Source organism: Salmo trutta, chromosome 6 (genome assembly GCF_901001165.1).
Source record: "Salmo trutta chromosome 6, fSalTru1.1, whole genome shotgun sequence".
Taxonomy (NCBI): Eukaryota; Metazoa; Chordata; class Actinopteri; order Salmoniformes; family Salmonidae; genus Salmo; species Salmo trutta.
Genome location: NC_042962.1, coordinates 30,443,424 through 30,462,607, shown reverse-complemented (window position 1 = coordinate 30,462,607; position 19,184 = coordinate 30,443,424). Strand labels below are relative to the sequence as shown.

At 41.8% G+C, this 19,184-nt stretch overlaps 1 protein-coding gene across 2 annotated transcripts in view; it reads left to right on the top strand.

Moving 5' to 3' along the window:
* The window catches only part of ptprn2 (protein tyrosine phosphatase receptor type N2), a 277,091-nt gene that overhangs the window by 61,398 nt on the left and 196,509 nt on the right, over positions 1–19,184 (top strand). For both annotated transcript variants that reach the window (XM_029756151.1, XM_029756150.1), the window contains exon 4: positions 7,238–7,488. In XM_029756151.1, the coding sequence (XP_029612011.1) occupies positions 7,238–7,488 (251 nt within the window). The remainder of the gene's footprint in view (positions 1–7,237; positions 7,489–19,184) is intronic.

Below are 19,184 nucleotides of genomic sequence, written 5' to 3'. Positions count from 1 at the left end.
TACATTTTCCACATGCCGCCTTGGAGTGCAAGACACTGTCATCCGCTGCAAATGACTTTTATATTAGACTGCATCGATGGCTCTATGTGCCGAGGCGACTTTGGGATTCACAACGTGCAAACACAGTGTGTCCATACTTCATATAGCGAAGCTGCAAAGCGTTCGAGGCGTCTGGTTCAAGGTCTCTCTCTCTCTCTGTGTGTGTGTGTGTGTGCGTGTGTGTGCGCGTGTGCGTGTGCGCGCGTGCGTGAATGTTCTACAGACAACCTGATCTACAGACAACCTGATCTGTAACTAGAAGCTTTGCTAAGCAAGGCTAAGTGATAGGTGAAATCCATTGTGACGACAAAATTGACTACAAACACTTAAAGTCAAATTTGAAGTGTGTGAGAGGAGGAGAAGCATATATTCCTTTAGAGCCCGGGAGCGTTACCACTTAACCACAGGCTCTGACTATCTGTAATAACCACTAGGGTCCCTGCTCTCTACAGTTGGTTGATCCTTCAGCATCACCTTGATCCATGTGCAAAGCAGAGTGAATTTTCACTTCTTCTCAAGACAAGCAAAGTAAGATAATGCTAAGTGACATTTGCATCAGTGGTATGATCACCTAGCCAGTCAGGGAGATGCAATGACCACAAACAGACAGTGTTTAATTTCAGCACCACTGATCTTCCTCCTCTCCAGAGGTTCTATGTACTTAGGGTATATGTGTGTCTTCGTGTTGAGGTGTATCTTCCACAACAGCAAAACATACAACCAGACCTGGGTTCAAATACCATTTGAATTCTTTCAAATACTTTTATAATTCAAATTTAGCCTGCCTGTAGTTCCGGATGGGTGGGTTTCACAGTTTTGTGCCTATACTATAGGTTCCATTGCGCCAGGCAAGCTCAATTAAACCCAGCGAAAGTATTTGAAATGACTTCAAATATAATTTGAACCCAGGTTTGCATACAATATGTAATTTCTCACCCACACTCTGTTACACATACATTACATACAGTTTACTGTCAAAGATGTGTACATATACACAGACTCACAAATGTCGGCTACATAAGCTATTTTATAGCTAAGCTAATAGTACCAGCTGTATTTTGTGTTGAAGATTTTAGATCTGGTAGTACTTTTGGAACATAGGCCTTACTTATTTTATGGTAAGTGAAAGTGGGAATATTAGGTATAAAATGAGAGCAACTCTTGAGTCAGAACATGTACTGGTTGGACTGTTCTCAGTCCACAGTTGATTTGAGCACACCTTCTGGGTTTTTATAAATAGGAATGCCAACTGCTGCAACAGTGCTCTGATGAATGCTATTGGGTGATTCTCATCAAACCAGTTTTAAACACGTCTGTAGCTGATTTTGTTACAAAACTTGCAATCATCATTCTCAAGACGTAAGATTTAAAGTTTTTGGCAAAGTGTCTTATTTTCAATCAGTTACATTTTCGCCAGATTTAAATCCTCAGGTCATTTTATACAATCTTACTTTAGAAAAACCTAAGTTATTTGAATAAAACACAAAATATGTTACTGTAGTTTGTCCATAAATAATACAAATTGTATAGTAGTTAAAGTTTACATTAAACTATAATATGTATTACGTAAAAACACAGTGTCTGTGGACGTTTCTAATTACCGTAATTATTTTTCAAGTTCCTGTAAAAAGTACAGTTTTTAAATATTGTTTTATTTCCCCATAATGTATCATCTAGATGAGTAGTCCTTAGGTGAGCACAAGTTAAGTTAATTATAAGTTAATTTATTCGCTTATATGCCTTCAGAATTAGGTTCTTATTCTCAAACACCCCCTTTACCCCACTTGACCTTCTCATTACCGAAACGGCTAAAAAGCTGAAATTGGGAAAATGTCAGAAAACCATTACCTTACCAAAATGGAGGCATAAATTGACTTTAGTGATGTTTTCAAATGCTTGCTGACTCATATCATTTCCAGATTGAGCTAAGGGCCTCTCAGTACCGAAACCCACATTTCTCATTGCCACGTAATTTTGGGGTAATTAGAATTTTCATTTCGGGAATGATAATAAGCTAATTCTAGTGTATAGTCACTGGGTATGCTGTGCTGGTAACATTATTTATTTACTAGGACTGCTCCTTGAACCTACTGTAGAGATTTTTGGTAATACAGTACAACAGTTATTTGATTAAGTAGGGTTGTCAATAAATATTGGGTGCATAAATCATTTACATTTACATTTAAGTCATTTAGCAGACGCTCTTATCCAGAGCGACTTACAAATTGGTGCATTCACCTTAAGATATCCAGTGGAAAAACCACTTTACAATAGTGCATCTAAATCTTTGGGGGGGGGGGGGGGTAGAAGGATTACTTTATCCTATCCCAGGTATTCCTTAAAGAGGTGGGGTTTCAGGTGTCTCCGGAAGGTGGTGATTGACTCCGCTGTCCTGGCGTCGTGAGGGAGCTTGTTCCACCATTGGGGTGCCAGAGCAGCGAACAGTTTTGACTGGGCTGAGCGGGAGCTGTGCTTCCTCAGAGGTAGGGAGGCGAGCAGGCCAGAGGTGGATGAACGCAGTGCCCTTGTTTAACTTACTTTAACCTGTCACGCCCTGACCTGAGAGAGACGGTTTATTTCTCTATTTTGTTAGGTCAGGGTGTGGGGTGGGCAGTCTGTGTTATATTTCTATGTTGTTTTTTCCTTTGATTGGCCGAGTATGGTTCCTAATCAGAGGCAGCTGTCTATCGTTGTCTCTGATTGGGAATCATACTTAGGCAGCCCTTTTTCCCTCCTTCAGTGTTGGATCTTGTTTTTGTACAGCTCAGTAAACCTGCAGAACGTGACGTTCGCTTTTCGTTGTTTATTATTTTGATTTAGTGTTCTGAGTTACAATAAAGAAATATGAGCACTTACCACGCTGCACCTTGGTCTACTCCTTTTGACGACCGTCACATAACCCAAAATCTGCAGTTTGTGTTTCAGAGCAACCCCACCACTTAAAGGAGGATATCCTCCATGTTGACATGTGCACCTGTACTGAAACCCACATTTCTCATTACCACTATACTGTTGTTTGATATCCCAAGACAGTTGTTGGCCCATATGTGAGTTTTTTCAGATACTTTAGAGGCATATTGTGTTGTGCCATTTGCCCAAAGGATCCCATTGAATCCATAAATACATCTGAAATAACTTACAACCACAAATAGCCATGTCATAATACACCAATATTACCTGTAAATGATTTATTCCCCAAAAAAGTCCACTTCTGACTTTTGAAAATGCATGCATGTAATTACAGTACATATACTTATACTGAAATTAGAGGTATTTTAGTCAACTGCATTAAGATCAGTGATTTTAGTATCTTGCAAAGTCATTTGGGATTACTTAATCTATGATAGAGATCAGTACAGTTTTTGAATGGCAAACTATGCAACACTCATACCGAAACATGCAGTCTCATCTCCGAAACCTGCTCATCATTACTGTATGCACCAGTATATAGGAAATGTTAGGAAAAATAAAATGTATACTTTAGCAATTTTGGCATAATCTGATAGTATTACGGTAATGATAAAAAGAGGTTATGTGTTACAGTAATGGGATATACTATGACCAAAAGTATGCAGACACCTACTCGTCAAACATCTCATTCCATAATCATGGACATTAATATGGAGTTGGTCCCCCATTTGCTGCTATAACAGCCTCCACTCTTCTGGGAAGGATTTCCACTAGCTGTTGGAACATTGCTGCAGGGACTTGCTTCCATTCGGCCACAAGAGGATTAGTGAGTTCGGGCATTGATGTTGGGCGATTAGGCCTGGCTCGCAGTTGGCGTTCCAATTCATCCCAAAGGTGTTCGATGGGGTTGAGGTCAGGGCTCTGTGCAGCCCAGTCAAGTTCTTCAACACCGATATCGACAAACCATTTCTGTATAGACCTCGCTTCGTGCACGGGGGCATTGTCAGGCTAAAACAGGAAAGGGCCTTCCCCAAACTGCTGACATAAAGTTGGAAGCACAGAATCATCTAGAATGTAATTGTATGATGTAGCGTTAAGATTTCCCTTCACTGGAACTAAGGGGCTTAGCCCAACCCATGAAAAACAGCCCCAGACCATTATTCCTCCTCCACCAAACTGTACAGTTGGAACTATGAATTGGGGCGTATTCGTCCGTCAGACGGTGAAGCGTGATTCATCACTCCAGAGAATGCGTTGCCACTGCTCCAGAGTCCAATGGTGGCGAGCTTTACACCACTCCAGCCGATGCTTGGCATAATGATTTTAGGCTTGTGTGCGGCTGCTAGGCCGCACACATGAAGCTCCAGACGAACAGTTCTCCCGACGTTGCATCCAGAAGCAGTTTGGAACTTGGTAGTGTTGCAAACGAGGACAGACAATTTTGACTGACTTGTTGGAAAGGTGGCATCCTATGACGGTGCCACGTTTAAAGTCACAGAGCTCTTCAGTAAAGCCAATATATTGCCAATGTTTGTTTATTTGAAATTGCATGCCTGTGTGTTCGATTTTACAGCTGTCAGCAATGGATGTGGCTGAAATAGCTGAATCCACTAATTTGAAGGGGTGTCCACATACTTTTGTATATATAGTGTAAATTACGAAATACAATTTAATAATTGAATTTTAAATATTTGTATTTTCATTGTTATGTTTAATTCAAGCCTATTCATTAGGGGAGAAATGGATTTGTTTATTACTTTTTTGTTGTTTTTGCGGTAATAATAATTTTTGAGTTGGTAATTTTAGAAATTGTGGTTAAAATGCATAATATCTGATCAAAAAACATAATAATAAATATGAAATAGATGAACACAGATTCTAATCTCAGTGATCCAAGAGGAAATTTCGATAAAAATGTCAGTTTCGTGAGAATGACCCTATTATTCCGCAGAATGTTTATGACTTTGTTTAGTGAGTTCAGCAGTGTTCTCTCTCTCTCTCTCTCTCTCTCTCTCTCTCTCTCTCTCTCTCTCTCTCTCTCTCTCTCTCTCTCTCTCTCTCTCTCTCTCTCTCTCTCTCTCTCTCTCTCTCTCTCTCTCTCTCTCTCTCTCTCTCTCTCTCTCTCTCTCTCTCTCTCTCTCTCTCTCTCTCTCTCTCTCTCTCTACCACCGCACAAATGGCTAGGTGCTAATTAACAGCTGCATTTAGCCACAGTGTTCTGGTTTTAACAATGGGGCCATCTGGGATTCATACAACAATGAATGAACTCCCACCTCTCTAGCGGTAGATATTTTATGGGTCCTTTATGGATTCAACTGGACCTGCCTCTCCCCCCATCTGTCCTGATGGCCCCATAATAACTACTACTGCACTAATGTATGGAACACTTAGGCTTGCTTCCCAAATGGCATCATATTCCCTATATACTACACTACAAATAATAGATGGGAGGATGTGTTGTGATGGGGCTGACGGTTGGGTTACGTTCGATAACACCTACCCTATACGCTCCGTGGTCTATTCAGAGGTATCATGGGATACATCAGTGGCCAAGCTAATGAAGTCATATGTAGACACTTTTGGTGAAATATTCCTGTCCTGGCTGGCTGCTAGCCTATTGTTCTCCTCTGCACTGAGTGTACAAAACATTAGGAACACCTGATCTTTCCATGAAATAGACTGAGCAGGTGAAAGCTATGATCTCTTATTGATGTCACTTGTTAAATCCACTTCAATCAGTGCAGATGAAGGGGAGGAAACAGGTTAAAGAAGTATTTTTTAGCATTGAGACAATTGAGACATGGATTGTGTGTATGCCATTCAGAGGGTGAATGGGCTAGACAAAATATTTAAGCGCCTTTGAAGGGGGTATGGTAGGAGGTGCCAGGCGCACAAGTTTGAGCACATTTTGACATTTTAGTCATTTAGCAGATGCGACTTACAGTTAGTGCATTCATCTTAAGATAGCTAGGTGGGACAACTACAGGCATAGAAAGTACATTATTCCTCAATACAGTAGCTATTAGCAGAGTCAGAGCTAGAAAGGGGGGGGAACTGCAACACTGCTGGGTTTTTCACGCTCAACAGTTTCCCGTGTGTATCAAGAATGGTACACCAACTTAAGGACATCCAGACAGCTTTACACAACTGTGGGAGTCAACATTTGAGTCAACGTGGGCCAGTATCCCTGTGGAATGCTTTCGACACCTTGTAGGGTCCTTGCCCTGACGAATTGAGGCTGTTCTGTGGACAATAGAGGGTGCAACTCAATATTAGGAAGGTGTTCCTACTGTTTTGTACACTCAGTGAGCATCATCAGAAAATGTCCCTCAAAAAGAGGACCTCTACGAGGGCTACATTTGTATCAGTCAATCAAATGTATTTCTAAAGCCCTTTTTCATCAGCAGATGTCACAAAGAGCCACACGGAAACCCAGCCTAAAACCACAAACAGCAAGCAATGTAGATGTAGAAGGGAGAGAGAATACCTGAAATAATTGTGAAATATCATGGATTCTATGGATAACACCCATATTTTCCAATAACAAGTCTTCTCATTAAAATCATTTGTCAATGCTATTAGAATAACAGTAAAACTGCATTCCATGTCTGACCATCTTGGCTCATGCAGATGGATACTGCATTATTACATTATCGGTGGTATTTCTGTGTGCTTTTCTGCAGTGGAATGCAGACGTTCCTGTTGGCTCTTTGGGAATGAGGCCAGACATCCATGTTGTTTTGGGTCTCTTCTTGCCTGGGTAGCTCCATCTGGCCTTGGCAACGCAATGTTGTGCCCGTGCCCGGGAGCCTTGCATTCTGAGTATGTGTTGGCAATTAGTGGAGATGTTGGTGTGGCTTTGGCTGCGGCGTGACATTCTCACAGGGCTTGTTGACTCTCTGGGAGGGCGCCATGCATTGCTTTGCTTTTTCCTCAGGTTCGCTGTCATCAGATTTCAAGACAGGCCACGGCCAGATAATTACACGCTACTGTGTACACTGACTGCATGACCCTCCGTTTTGTTGCTGTCTCAATGTTTTCTCATAGAATTGTGTTTTATCTAAACAGTGTTTACTTTTATATTTATAACACAGAATGATATGTGTTGGTATTCTGGGTCGTATACACTAGACACCAAACGGAAGAAAACGGACAGAAACGGGGAGGGACTGCCTGTACTCGTCCAATAGAAGCTTGTTTTAATTTACAATTGCAAAGCGTTTTGCTACTGTGTACACTAATGAATATGACCATGGTTTAACATTGCTTTACTCGACTCCATCTCTAGGGTTGACATGGCAGGATGCCACCACCCAGCATGTGATCTCCAGAGAGCTGTCCAAGCTACGCAAGGTTCCCATCCGAAGGCCAGATCCCCCCTCTGCCTCCCTGACACGCTATGGTGGAGACAGGAAGCTGAAGACGGGGGAGGCGAAACTTAGCAGGAGCGTCCAGAAGTACCTTCAAGAGCTGGGTCTCCTTCCCCAGTCTGTTGGCACTACTCGCCAGGAGCTCCAGCGAGAGGGGCCCCTCACTCAGGTAAGGGCCCGATAGAGAAGCCATTCCATGCAAGGGGAAGAGTTCCAAGCCACCTGCATTTGGTAGCTATAGGGGACCGTTGAGAGAGAGGCCTCATCCTTGGTTAACCAGGGCCTCCATGTTATTTTTTTCTTTCTGTCCTAATGCATGAGGAAGAAACCATATAGGCAGGGGGCAGCGACGTTGGCTCTGCTCTGCACTGCTTTTGTTTCCTTTTTCTCCTGTCATCTATCCCGCTGAGCATGGATGATCCCCATTTAGAAAGGGGGTTCTATCACTCCTTTACTATCTATATCTCATCACCGTATTTAAGGCAGAACCCCGTGGGGTTGCATGAATAACGCCCCACATCCCAGCCAACCCCAGAGCTACCCCGCTACTTCCTATTGCTGTTTTACCATAGCGATGATGGCATCCAGAGTTGAGGAGTTCAGGACCCTCCTTCGTGACGAGGCGGTGTTCTTTGTTGCATTGTGGGATAGTGGATGACAAACATGGTTAGCATGAATGGCTGAGGCCCATCCCGCTGGGTTAATGCCATTAGGGTCTCCCAATACTCCCGAGCTGGGGAGAATCGCATTATCTCTCTAATGCCATGGTAGGGACAGAACAAAACAAAGAAGGAAGATAGCATACACACTCATTATCACAGCCTAGTAGTCTAAGGCCTTATCCTTGTGTTTATTGTGTCAAAGTATCTACCCATAATATTGTTAATGCTTGTCATTGTCAAATGTCTTACTTTTCAATCAGTGGAGGCTGCTGAGGTTAGAGCGGCTCATAGTAATGGCTGGAATGGAAACCATATGTTTGATACAATTCCATTGACTCCTTTCCAACCGTTATTATGAGCCGTCCTCCCCTCAGCAGCCTCCACTGTTTTGAATCTACTGCTTTAATTTTGTGGTTTCTGGGTTGGATTATGAGAAGCTAGTGGTGCTCAGTTTGATGGGGAGATAAGCGTTTTTACCAAGTCTGTTGTGAAAATGTATAAAATGGTTGTTGAGTGACACTATCTCCTTCAGAATTTCTATATGCAATTTACAAGGGCAGTTGTCTTTGAAATAAATCTATTCATATCCTGTCCTGCGTGCCCAAGCCTAGGCTGCTTCTTTTTTATATCAGAAACCTGTCATAACACTGATGATCTCGCCATCCCTTCCCCCGATCACTGTATAACATTACATATAGACATTAGGTGTGGTGAGTCGTTCCACATCATTTCAGCAAGCCAGATTGTTCTGAAGTTGTTTCTGTAGTTACCCTTCTTAAAAAACAGGGTTCCAACAGGGGTGTTTGTGGACTGATAGGGTTCTATCAAGAACCTTTTTGATCAGAAATCCTTTTTGGAAGACAAGGGTTCTTTGTAAGTCAAAGGGTTCTGAATTATTTGTTTTACTGTAATATCTGGGGTTTTGCATGTACATTGATTGGTTGATACATTTTATGCTACACAAAGATAAATAACATACAGTTTTCTAAACTAACTGAGATGGTTGTTCTAGTTTAGATGATTGAGGTAGTCTCAAAGTTTAACCGTCCCTACCCTGGCAGTCATTCTGAATGCAGGTTGTGGGTGATTAACAATTCCACTTGTTGGATATCCTAACTCTGGTTGGATTCCAATAAGAATTACACATCACTTTGCAAGCCAGAATAATGTAACTTGCAGGCCTGACGTGGCCAATAAACCAGGAGATTCCTGACACCACTGTGTTAGGGTATAACTAGGCCCTCAAAGAAAAGCCTTATGATATATGTAATGTAAGCCTGGTGGTTCTACCCGCTCATAGAGGGTTCTAGGAAGAACCCTCAAAAGATAATATTAGTGATGGGAAACCGAGGCTCCCTGAAGGCTACGGCGCTTTCACCAAATTGCGCCCGAAAACGGTTCATCACTCGGAGCTTCATTGTCTTTTCACAATGCACATTAGCTGGTCAGCAATAAATACCAGCGTGTGATTATCAAAAATACATTTTTCTTCACTGTGGTAAGTCATTGGCTTTGTTGGCCTATAATCAGTTGGAATACCAGGTTTGCATCTTACTGTACATCATGCTTCCCTTTTTTGCCTTCAAGTTGACAATCTTTCAAAAACTGAAACTTTGGCATTTTGTAAGATGCTTCAGACAGAACCTTATACTATACTAAATAAAACAAATTGTTTGAATAACAGTGCAGAAAGTGTGGTTTCGCATAAAATCATTTTCAAAATAATGTGTCTTCACAGGATTTGACCTCATACGCTCATGTCCCTGAATGTTCCATGGTTCCCTACTCTGCCTGCTAAGCTACCAGTCAGGTGAAAGTTTTTGTACAAAATCCTGACTATACTTGTAAGTACGGTGTGCAGTAGAGGTCGGAGTCGTTTGGAATCGAAGAAAGCACTGGAACCACTGTGCAACACACGGTTTGAAAAAGTACGTGGTGAAACGAAGCTTCGGACGTCATTGATGACGTACTGCTGATAAAGTCATCGGAGCACTGTTTTCGACGCATGCCTCGGAGCTCCGGTATCAAACGTAACATCACTAGATCAATCAAATGTATTTATAAAGCCCTTTTTACATCAGCAGATGTCACAGTGCTATACAGAAACCCAGCCTAAAACCCCAAACAGCAAGCAATGCAGATGTAGAAGCACGGTGGCTAGGAAAAACTCCATAGAAAGGCAGGAACCTAGGAAGAAACCTAGAGAGAACCAGGCTTTGAGGGGTGGCCAGTCCTCTTCTGGCTGTGCCGAGTTGAGATTATAACACTACATGGCCAAGATGTTCAAACGTTCATAGATGACCAGCAGGGCAAATAATAATAACAATAATCACAGTGGTTGTAGAGGTTGCAACAGGTCAGCACCTCAGGAGTAAATGTCAGTTGGCTTTTCATAGCCGAGCATTCAGAGTTAGAGACAGTAGGTACGGTAGAGAGAGAGAGTCGAAAACAGCAGGTCCGGGACAAGGTAGCACGTCCGGGGAACAGGTCAGGGTTCCATAGCCGCAGGCAGAACAGTTGAAACTGGAGCAGCAGCACGACCAGGTAGACTGGGGACAGAAAGGAGTCATCAGGCCAGGTAATCCTGAGGCATGGTCCCAGGGCTCAGGTCCTCTGGGAGGAGAGGGAGAGGGAGAGAGAGAGAATTAGAGAGAGCATACTTAAATTCACACAGGACACCGGATAAGACAGGAGAAATACTCCAGATATAACAGACTGACCCTAACCCCCCGACACAAACTATTGCAGCATAAATACTGGAGGCTGAGACAGGAGGGGTCAGGAGACACTGTGGCCTTGTCCGACAAAGCCCACAGATAGGGCCAACCAGGCAGGATATAACCCCACCCACTTTGCCAAAGCACAGGTCCCACACCACTAGAGGGATATCTTCAAACCACGAACTCACTACCCTGAGACAAGGCTGAGTATAGCCCACGAAGATCTCCCCCACGGCACGAACCCGATGGGGGCGCCAAACCCGGACAGGAAGATCACGCACCCCTCATAGGGACGGGATAGAAGGGCACCAGTAAGCCAGTGACTCAGCCCCCATAATAGGGTTAGAGGCAGAGAATCACGGTGGAGAGAGGGGAACCGGCCAGGCAGAGACAGCAAGGGCGGTTCGTCGCTCTAGTGCCTTTCCGTTCCCCTTCACATCCCTGGGCCAGAATACACTCAATCACAGGACCTACTGAAGAGATGAGTCTTCAATAAAGACTTAAAGGTCGAGACCGAGTCTGCGTCTCTCACATGGATAGGCAGACCATTCCATGAAAATGGAGCTCTATAGGAGAAAGCCCTGCCTCCAGCTGTTTGCTTAGAAATTCTAGGGACAATAAGGAGGCCTGCGTCTTGTGACCGTAGCGTACGTGTAGGTATGTACGGCAGACCAAATCGGAGAGATAGGTAGGAGCAAGCCCATGTAATGCTTTGTAGGTTAGCAGTAAAACCTTGAAATCAGCACTGGCCTTAACAGGAAGCCAGTGTAGAGAGGCTAGCACTGGAGTAATATGATACAATTTTGGGGTCCTAGTCAAGATTCTAGCAGCCGTGTTTGGCATTAACTGAAGTTTATTTAGCGCTTTATCCTGGTAGCCGGAAAGTAGAGCATTGCTGTAGTCTAGGTTAAAAGTGACAAAAGAATGGATTAACTTTTCTGCCACATTTTTGGACAGAATGTTTCTGATTTTTACAACGTTATGAAGATGTAAAAAAAGCTGTCCTTCAAATAGTCTTTATATGTTCGTCAAAAGAGAGATCAGGGTCCAGAGTAATGCCGAGATCCTTCATAGTTTTATTTGAGACGACCATACAACCCAGATGAAAGGGTTCTCGGTAGAACCATTCATAGACGGTTCTAGGAAGAACCTTTAGATTATAAAATTATTATTGGTACAACCCTTTATAGAGGGTTCTAGGCAGAACCCTTCATAAAGGTTTCTAGGTAGAACCATATACAGGGAGTTCTTTGAAGAAGCCTACATAGAGGGTTCTACCCAGCATCCCTGGTTCCCCTGTGGGGACAAACTGAAAAATCCTGTATGGTTCTACTTAGCACATTTTTTCTAGCGTGTAGGATTTGCGTTCTTGAAACATTATTTTGTTGGAATTACATTTTATCTTGGAGAAATTAAGCTAATTGATTGCAGTAGTATGCAACTGCGGCTTGAAGTATTGCTTCTCCATACTATGTAATGTATTCCCTGTGAATCTGGTGATGTTTTTTCCCCTGTTCAGAGAAATTATTAATTGAAGTTGTGAAGCGTTATTTACCATAAAGTAGTGTAAAAGTACCCAGTTTTGACCACTAGATGTCGCTGTTCCTGCTATACCGCCACGCTCTTTAATCCATTCTGCTGGACATTTCCTTTCCAACCTTGGGTAGAAAAAATATATATACAGAAGCCTGAAGCCCAAGGCAAATAAAACAACATTTAGTATATCGTTTGAACGATGTTTGAATTACTTAGTAACTCATTTGAACAACTTAGTATCTCATTTGAACGACTAAGTAGAACAAAAAAAAGGATTTAATTCACTGATTCCATGATATTCCATTGATATGATTAGTCATTGATAGTTCTTTGATACCCTGGTGCAGGGATGTATTCACACCCCTTGACTTTTTCCACATTTTGTTGTGTTACAGCCTGAATTTAAAATGGATTAAATTGAGATTTTGTGTCACTGGCCTACACACAATACATCAATGTCAAAGTGGAATTATGTTTATTTTTTACAAATTACATGTAATAAAAAATGATAAGCTGAAATGTCGAGTCAATAAGTATTCAACCCATTTGTTATTTCAAGCCTAAATAAGTTCAGGAGTAAAAATGTGCTTGACAAGTCACATAATAAGCTGCATTTGAAAAGACAGCTTGCAACCCATTTGTTATTTCAAGCCTAAATAAGTTCAGGAGTAAAAATGTGCTTAACAAGTCACATAATAAGTTGCATTTGAAAAGACAGCTTGCTTTTGATTGCATTTTGTCCTGCGTTTAGGCTATACAAAACTGTTAAAATCCAATGTAACGATTTTTGAGAAAAAGAACAAGAGCACAGTCAGCATTGAAAGAGTCTGAAGTTGTGGAATATGCCAGTATAGTTCGGAGGTAATTCTTATTATTTTTTTAAACAACCTCCATGTGCAGTGTACATTCTTCTTCATAAGGTCATAAAGTCATATAAAGATGGAAAGACTTAGCACATGGGTTCCCAAACTTTTTTGGCATACCACCCCATTTTGATATCTGAACATTCTTGTGACCCCAACCATGTAAAACAAATTATGAAATTAACAGCCATTTACTTTTTTATTTGGGGATATGGCAGTCAATTGAAAAACATTCTAACAGTATTTCTGATTGTCTTCTCAACCATCACATACTTTTAACCTGTTAGTGATCCCTTCACGCGCCAATCCCTTTAGCGGGATTGATTTGACAACATCCAGTGAAATTGCAGAGCGCCAAATTCAAACTACAGAAATATCAATATTCAAGATAACCGAAAATATAAGTGCAATAGATCAAAATAAAGCTTAACTTCTTGTTAATCCAGCCGCAGTGTCAGATTTCAAAAAGGCTTTACGGCAAAAGCAGACCATGTGACTATCTGAGGACAGCGCCCCGCATACAAACACATGAAAATAATTTTCAACCAGGCAGGCGACACAAAAGGCAGAAATAACGATATAATTAATGCCTTACCTTTGAAGATCTTCTTCTGTTGGCACTCCAAAATGTCCCAGAAACATCACAAATGGTCCTTTTGTTCGATAATGTCCTTTATATCCCCAAAATGTCAATTTATTTGGCAAGTTTGATTCAGAAATACACCGGTTCCAACTTGCCCAATATGACTACAAAGTATCTAATAAGTTACCTGTAAACTTGGTCCAAACATTTCAAACAACGTTCCTAATCCAACCTCAGGTATCCTAAAACATAAATAATCGATAAAATTTAAGTCGGGATAAACTGTTTCCAATACCAGATAAAAACAACGTGAAGCGCGTTCCAGTTCACGTGCACCAAACAGTAGAGTCCACATGGAGTGACACTTACAAAGAACAGCCATACTTCTTCATTTCTCAAAAGAAAAACATCAACCAATTTCTAAAGAACTGTTGACATCTAGTGGAAGCCATAGGAACTGCAACCAGGTTCCTATTAAAACCTTCCCATAGAAAACCAATGGGAAATACTATGACCTCAATTTCTTTTTTCCCTGGATGGTTTGTCCTCAGGGTTCCGCCTGCCAAATCAGTTCTGTTATACTCACAGACATTATCTTAACAGTTCTAGAAGCTTTAGAGTGTTTTCTATCCAAATCTACCAATTATATGCATATCCTAGCTTCTGGGCCTGAGTAACAGGCAGTTTACTTTGGGCACACTTTTCATCCGGACGTGAAAATACTTTCTCCTATCCCTAAGAAGTTTTAATGTGGGGCTATGATAGTCAATTGCAAATTAGTCTGACATAATGTATCTTATCTCACCACCACTAATGACATGGGCGTGCTTGATGCATGCCGCGTCGGAGCTTCTCAAAGTTGGGGCGTGGTCGACAGTGAGCACCTCATCTCTGCTGTCACATCCAACCTGGATCGATATTTGGTATTAATGCAGACGAGAGCACTGAATCCAGCTTCACACAGATATGAGCTGGCGAAGGGTACCATGGGTTTCATAGTGCTTTCAAGAACTCTGAAAAATATGAGGTCAAATCATGATGTCAGTGATCTTCAGGTTGGAAAGTTGGAGCTCTAGAAAGAGGCTCTAGTTGGATGACCGTTGAAAACGATTTTTCCCAGTTGGAGCTCGTTTTCTTTCAGATTTCCCAGTTGTCTTGAACTGGGAACTCCCAGTTGTTTTGAACGCAACATTAATGCTCACAGGGAACTCCCAGTTGTTTTGAACGCAACATTAATGCTCACAGGGAGACGCCAGGCTATTCCCTTAGAGTCAGGAACCAAAACTCCTCCGTATTGACCTATGAATGCACTCAGTCACATGACAGCTCAATCAGCTGTTCGATTTCACTTACTGGCATGTCAAGTGAGCCAGGATCACAGTCAAACAGATTGGGAAGTAGGTCCGAAAGTGCTCTTCCAAGCATTGGAGGTGAGCAGTCATCATTCATGTGGGACACTTACTGATGCTGATTTCTGTTAGAAACATGCACAGCTGACGGAAGGGGGCATGGTTCCCTTTTGAAAGACTCTCTCTCCAATAAGAATTCTTTCCTCTGAATCCACTGTGTCGGTCACTCATCTTGTAGAATGTTTTTGTATTTCCCCTGCATGCTTGCGTTCAGTTCGTTCAGTTTCCAAAATATGTCTGTTACATACTGTAGGCAAGGAGACACATTTTCTTTTCATTACACAGAAAGTCAACCAAGTCTGTTTTTTTTTACATCCATTGTGAATAACAACAGTTCCTCTCTCAATGTGAAAAATCTTTCTAACACTCCCCCTCGATAACTACCAAGCCTCGGTGTGAAATAGAACATTGTCTCTGATCCCATATCTCCACATAGTTTTGTGAATAGGTGTGCACTCAGTGGATGTGGTTTTGATGTAGTTTACAATCGAAGTTACCTGCTGTTACCTGCTGCAGTATACACTGCGTATACCCTTGCCCTCAGAACACCCTCTGTTCATCGGGGCATAGACTCTACAAGGTGTCGAAAGTGTTCCATAGGGATGCTGGCCCATGTTGACTCTGTTGAGCGTGAAAAACCCAGCAATGTTGCAGTTCTTGACACAAACCGGTGCGCCTGGCACCTACTACCATACCCCGTTCAAAGGCACTTAAATATTTTGTCTTGCTCATTTACCCTCTGAATGGCACACATACACAATCCATGTCTCAATTGTCTCAAGGCTTAAAACCCCTTCTTTAACCCCTGGTCGGACGGGACGGACATCCAGCGAAAAATCCTATCGCCATTAGCATAACAAAATTTTATATTTTCTTTTTTTCAAATATAGGACTATGTTATATCCTTTTATAGATACACCTCTCCTGAATCGAACCACGTTGTTCGATTTCAAAAAGGCTTTACAGCAAAAGCAAAACATTAGATTATGTTAGAGGAGTATATCGTAAAAGTAGCCACATAGCCATTTTCCGACCAACCACATGCATCACAAATAACCAAAAAACAGCTAAATGCAGCACTAACCTTTGACAATCTTCATCAGATGACACTCCTAGGACATCATGTTACACAATACATGCATTCTTTTGTTCGATAAAGTTCATATTTATATATAAAAACAGCATTTTACATCGGCGCGTGACGTTGACTAACTATTTTCCCTCAAATGCATCCGGTGAAACAGCGCTACAATTTACTAAATTACTATTCGAAAACATTTTTAAAATGTAATATTGTCATTCTAAGGTTTATAGATGAATATCTCTTGAAAGCACCTGCAATGCCAGATTTAAAAATAACTTTACTGGGTAATCACACTTTGCGATAAAAGGGGATGCGATACTCAGACAAATAGGCTACCGTTAGCGCCATCTTGGAACAATCGCATATCAAATCTACTCTTGTATACTATTGTCAATAATCCCTTACCTTTGATTATCTTCATCAGAAAGCACTTCCAGGAATCCCAGGTCCACAACAAATATATTTTTGTTCGAAAAAGTTAATCCTTTACGTCCCAATAGCTTGTTCTTGTTAGCGCGTTCTGAAGGCTGCTCCAAAACTTCCGTCGGCCGCGGGACTCCTCTTTCAATAAAATGCATTTTTTTTAAATTTAGGTTCGTTCAAACATGTCAAACGTTGTATAACATAAATCTTTAGGGCCTTTTTCAACCAGAGCTCCAATAAGATTCAAGGGGGACGATTGCATTGTCTTTCTAAACGTTTCGAAAGGGGAGGGTAGGCAGGGGCGCCGGCGTCATAATGGTGATGGCCCTCCTCATGTGACCACTTTCCACAGCGTCTCATTCAATCAGTTTTCACAGTAGGAGACTCAAACTACTTTGTAAAGACTGGGGACATCTAGTGGAAGCAATAGGAAGTGCTCAATGAACCATTGCTCACGGTGTGATTTATAGGCAAAGTGATGAAGTTGAGGGTGTTTTCTATCCACAAGTATTAATTATATGCATATCCTTTTTATTTATTTTTTATTTATTTTACCGTTATTTTACCAGGTAAGTTGACTGAGAACACATTCTCATTTACAGCAACGACCTGGGGAATAGTTTCAGGGGAGAGGAGGGGGATGAATGAGCCAATTGTAAGCTGGGGATGATTAGACAGCCGTGATGGTATGAGTGCCAGATTGGGAATTTAGCCAGGACACCGGGGTTAACACCCCTACTCTTCACGATAAGTGCAATGGGATCTTTAATTACCTCAGAGAGTCAGGACACCCGTTTAACGTCCCATCCGAAAGACGGCACCCTACACAGGGCAGTGTCCCCAATCACTGCCCTGGGGCATTGGGATATTTTTTAGACCAGAGGAAAGAGTGCCTCCTACTGGCCCTCCAATACCACTTCCAGCAGCATCTGGTCCCCCATCCAGGGACTGACCAGGACCAACCCTGCTTAGCATCAGAAGCAAGCCAGCAGTTGGATGCAGGGTGGTATGCTGCTGGCAAGCTTCTGAGTTTGAGTAGGAGGCCATTTAAAATGGGCACAAATTTTTTTCAAAAATCGCTGTAGCGCCCCCTATCCTAGGCAACCGTCAAGAGGTTAACCTGTCTCCTCACCTTCATCCACACTGAGATAAGAAGTGACATCAATAAAGGATCATAGCTTTCACCTGGATTCACCTGGTCAGTCATGGAAAGAGTTCTTAATGTTTTGTATACTCAGTGTATCTCCGAGTTCTGTGCTCTTTTGCCACCAATTGCTCTCGTTGTATCATGCAATGCATCCATATGGCAGAGGGAGACACATTCATAACTAAAGTGCAGAGGCCTGCTCCCCATCCCGCCATAGATGGAGCCCCATCTGTGTAAAATTCCACTATTCGATCCCATGGAATCTGTTTTTCGTCAATATAGCTTCACAGCACACTGAACAGCCCTTGTGCCGTTTCATGCACGGGAATAGTGAGACAGAACAATATGTTCTTGTAAATAGCATCCCCCAACATGTATAGCGAACAAAAGTCAATGCATGCGTATCTCGCCCCTCACAGTTTTAGAGTCATTCAATCAGAATTTTGTCTTGATTGTTAGTAATAGCGTAAATTATTCATTTAACAGTGTTATCTGACAAAGGCATTGATGTAAGTTTTCTGTGCCTCTGCCTCCCAACACATTGTCTTCACCATATCAGTTGCAGCCGGTAATATCAAAGTCTGCAATAGTGTGTAGTTTCATAGCATAGCTGGTCTAGCCATTTACTGTGAGTTGAGTTCAACGCTCAAGTGCGGCCTTTTCTTATGATCTAAGGGTGCTCTCTGGTTGAATTTTATCTTCGAATTTTTTATCATTTTCATTTAGATTTTTAAGGTTAACGCCATTACTATGATTTTGAGATACAAAGACGCTATTATAATGTACAGTACCAGTCAAAAGTTTGGACACACCTACTCATTCCAGGGTTTTTCCTTATTTTTAAAATTGTTCTACATTGTAGAAAAATAGTGAAGACATCAAAAGTATGAAATAACACACATGGAATCATGTATTAACCAAAAAAGTGTTAAACAAATCAAAATATATTTTATATTTGAGATTCTTCAAAGTAGCCACCTGTTGCCTTGATGACAGCCTTGCACACTCTTCCCATTCTCAATTAGCTTCATGAGGTAGTCACCTGGAATGCATTTCAAATAACAGGTGTGCCTAATTTGTGGAATTTCTTTCCTTCTTAATGCGTTTGAGCCAATCAGTTGTGTTGTGACAAGGTAGGGGTGGTATACAGAAGAGAGCCCTAGTTGGTAAAAGACCAAGTCCATATAATGGCAAGAACTGCTCAAATAAGCAAAGCGAAACGATAGTCCATCATTACTTTAAGACATGATGGTCAGTCAATAATGAAAATTTCAATAACTTTGAAAGTTTCTTCAAGTGCATTCGCTAAAACCATCAAGCGCTATGATGAAACTGGCTCTCAGGAGGACCGCCTCAGGAAAGGAAGACGCATAGTTACCTCTTCTGCAGAGGATAAGTTCATTAGAGTTACCAGCATCAGAAATTGCAGCCCAAATAA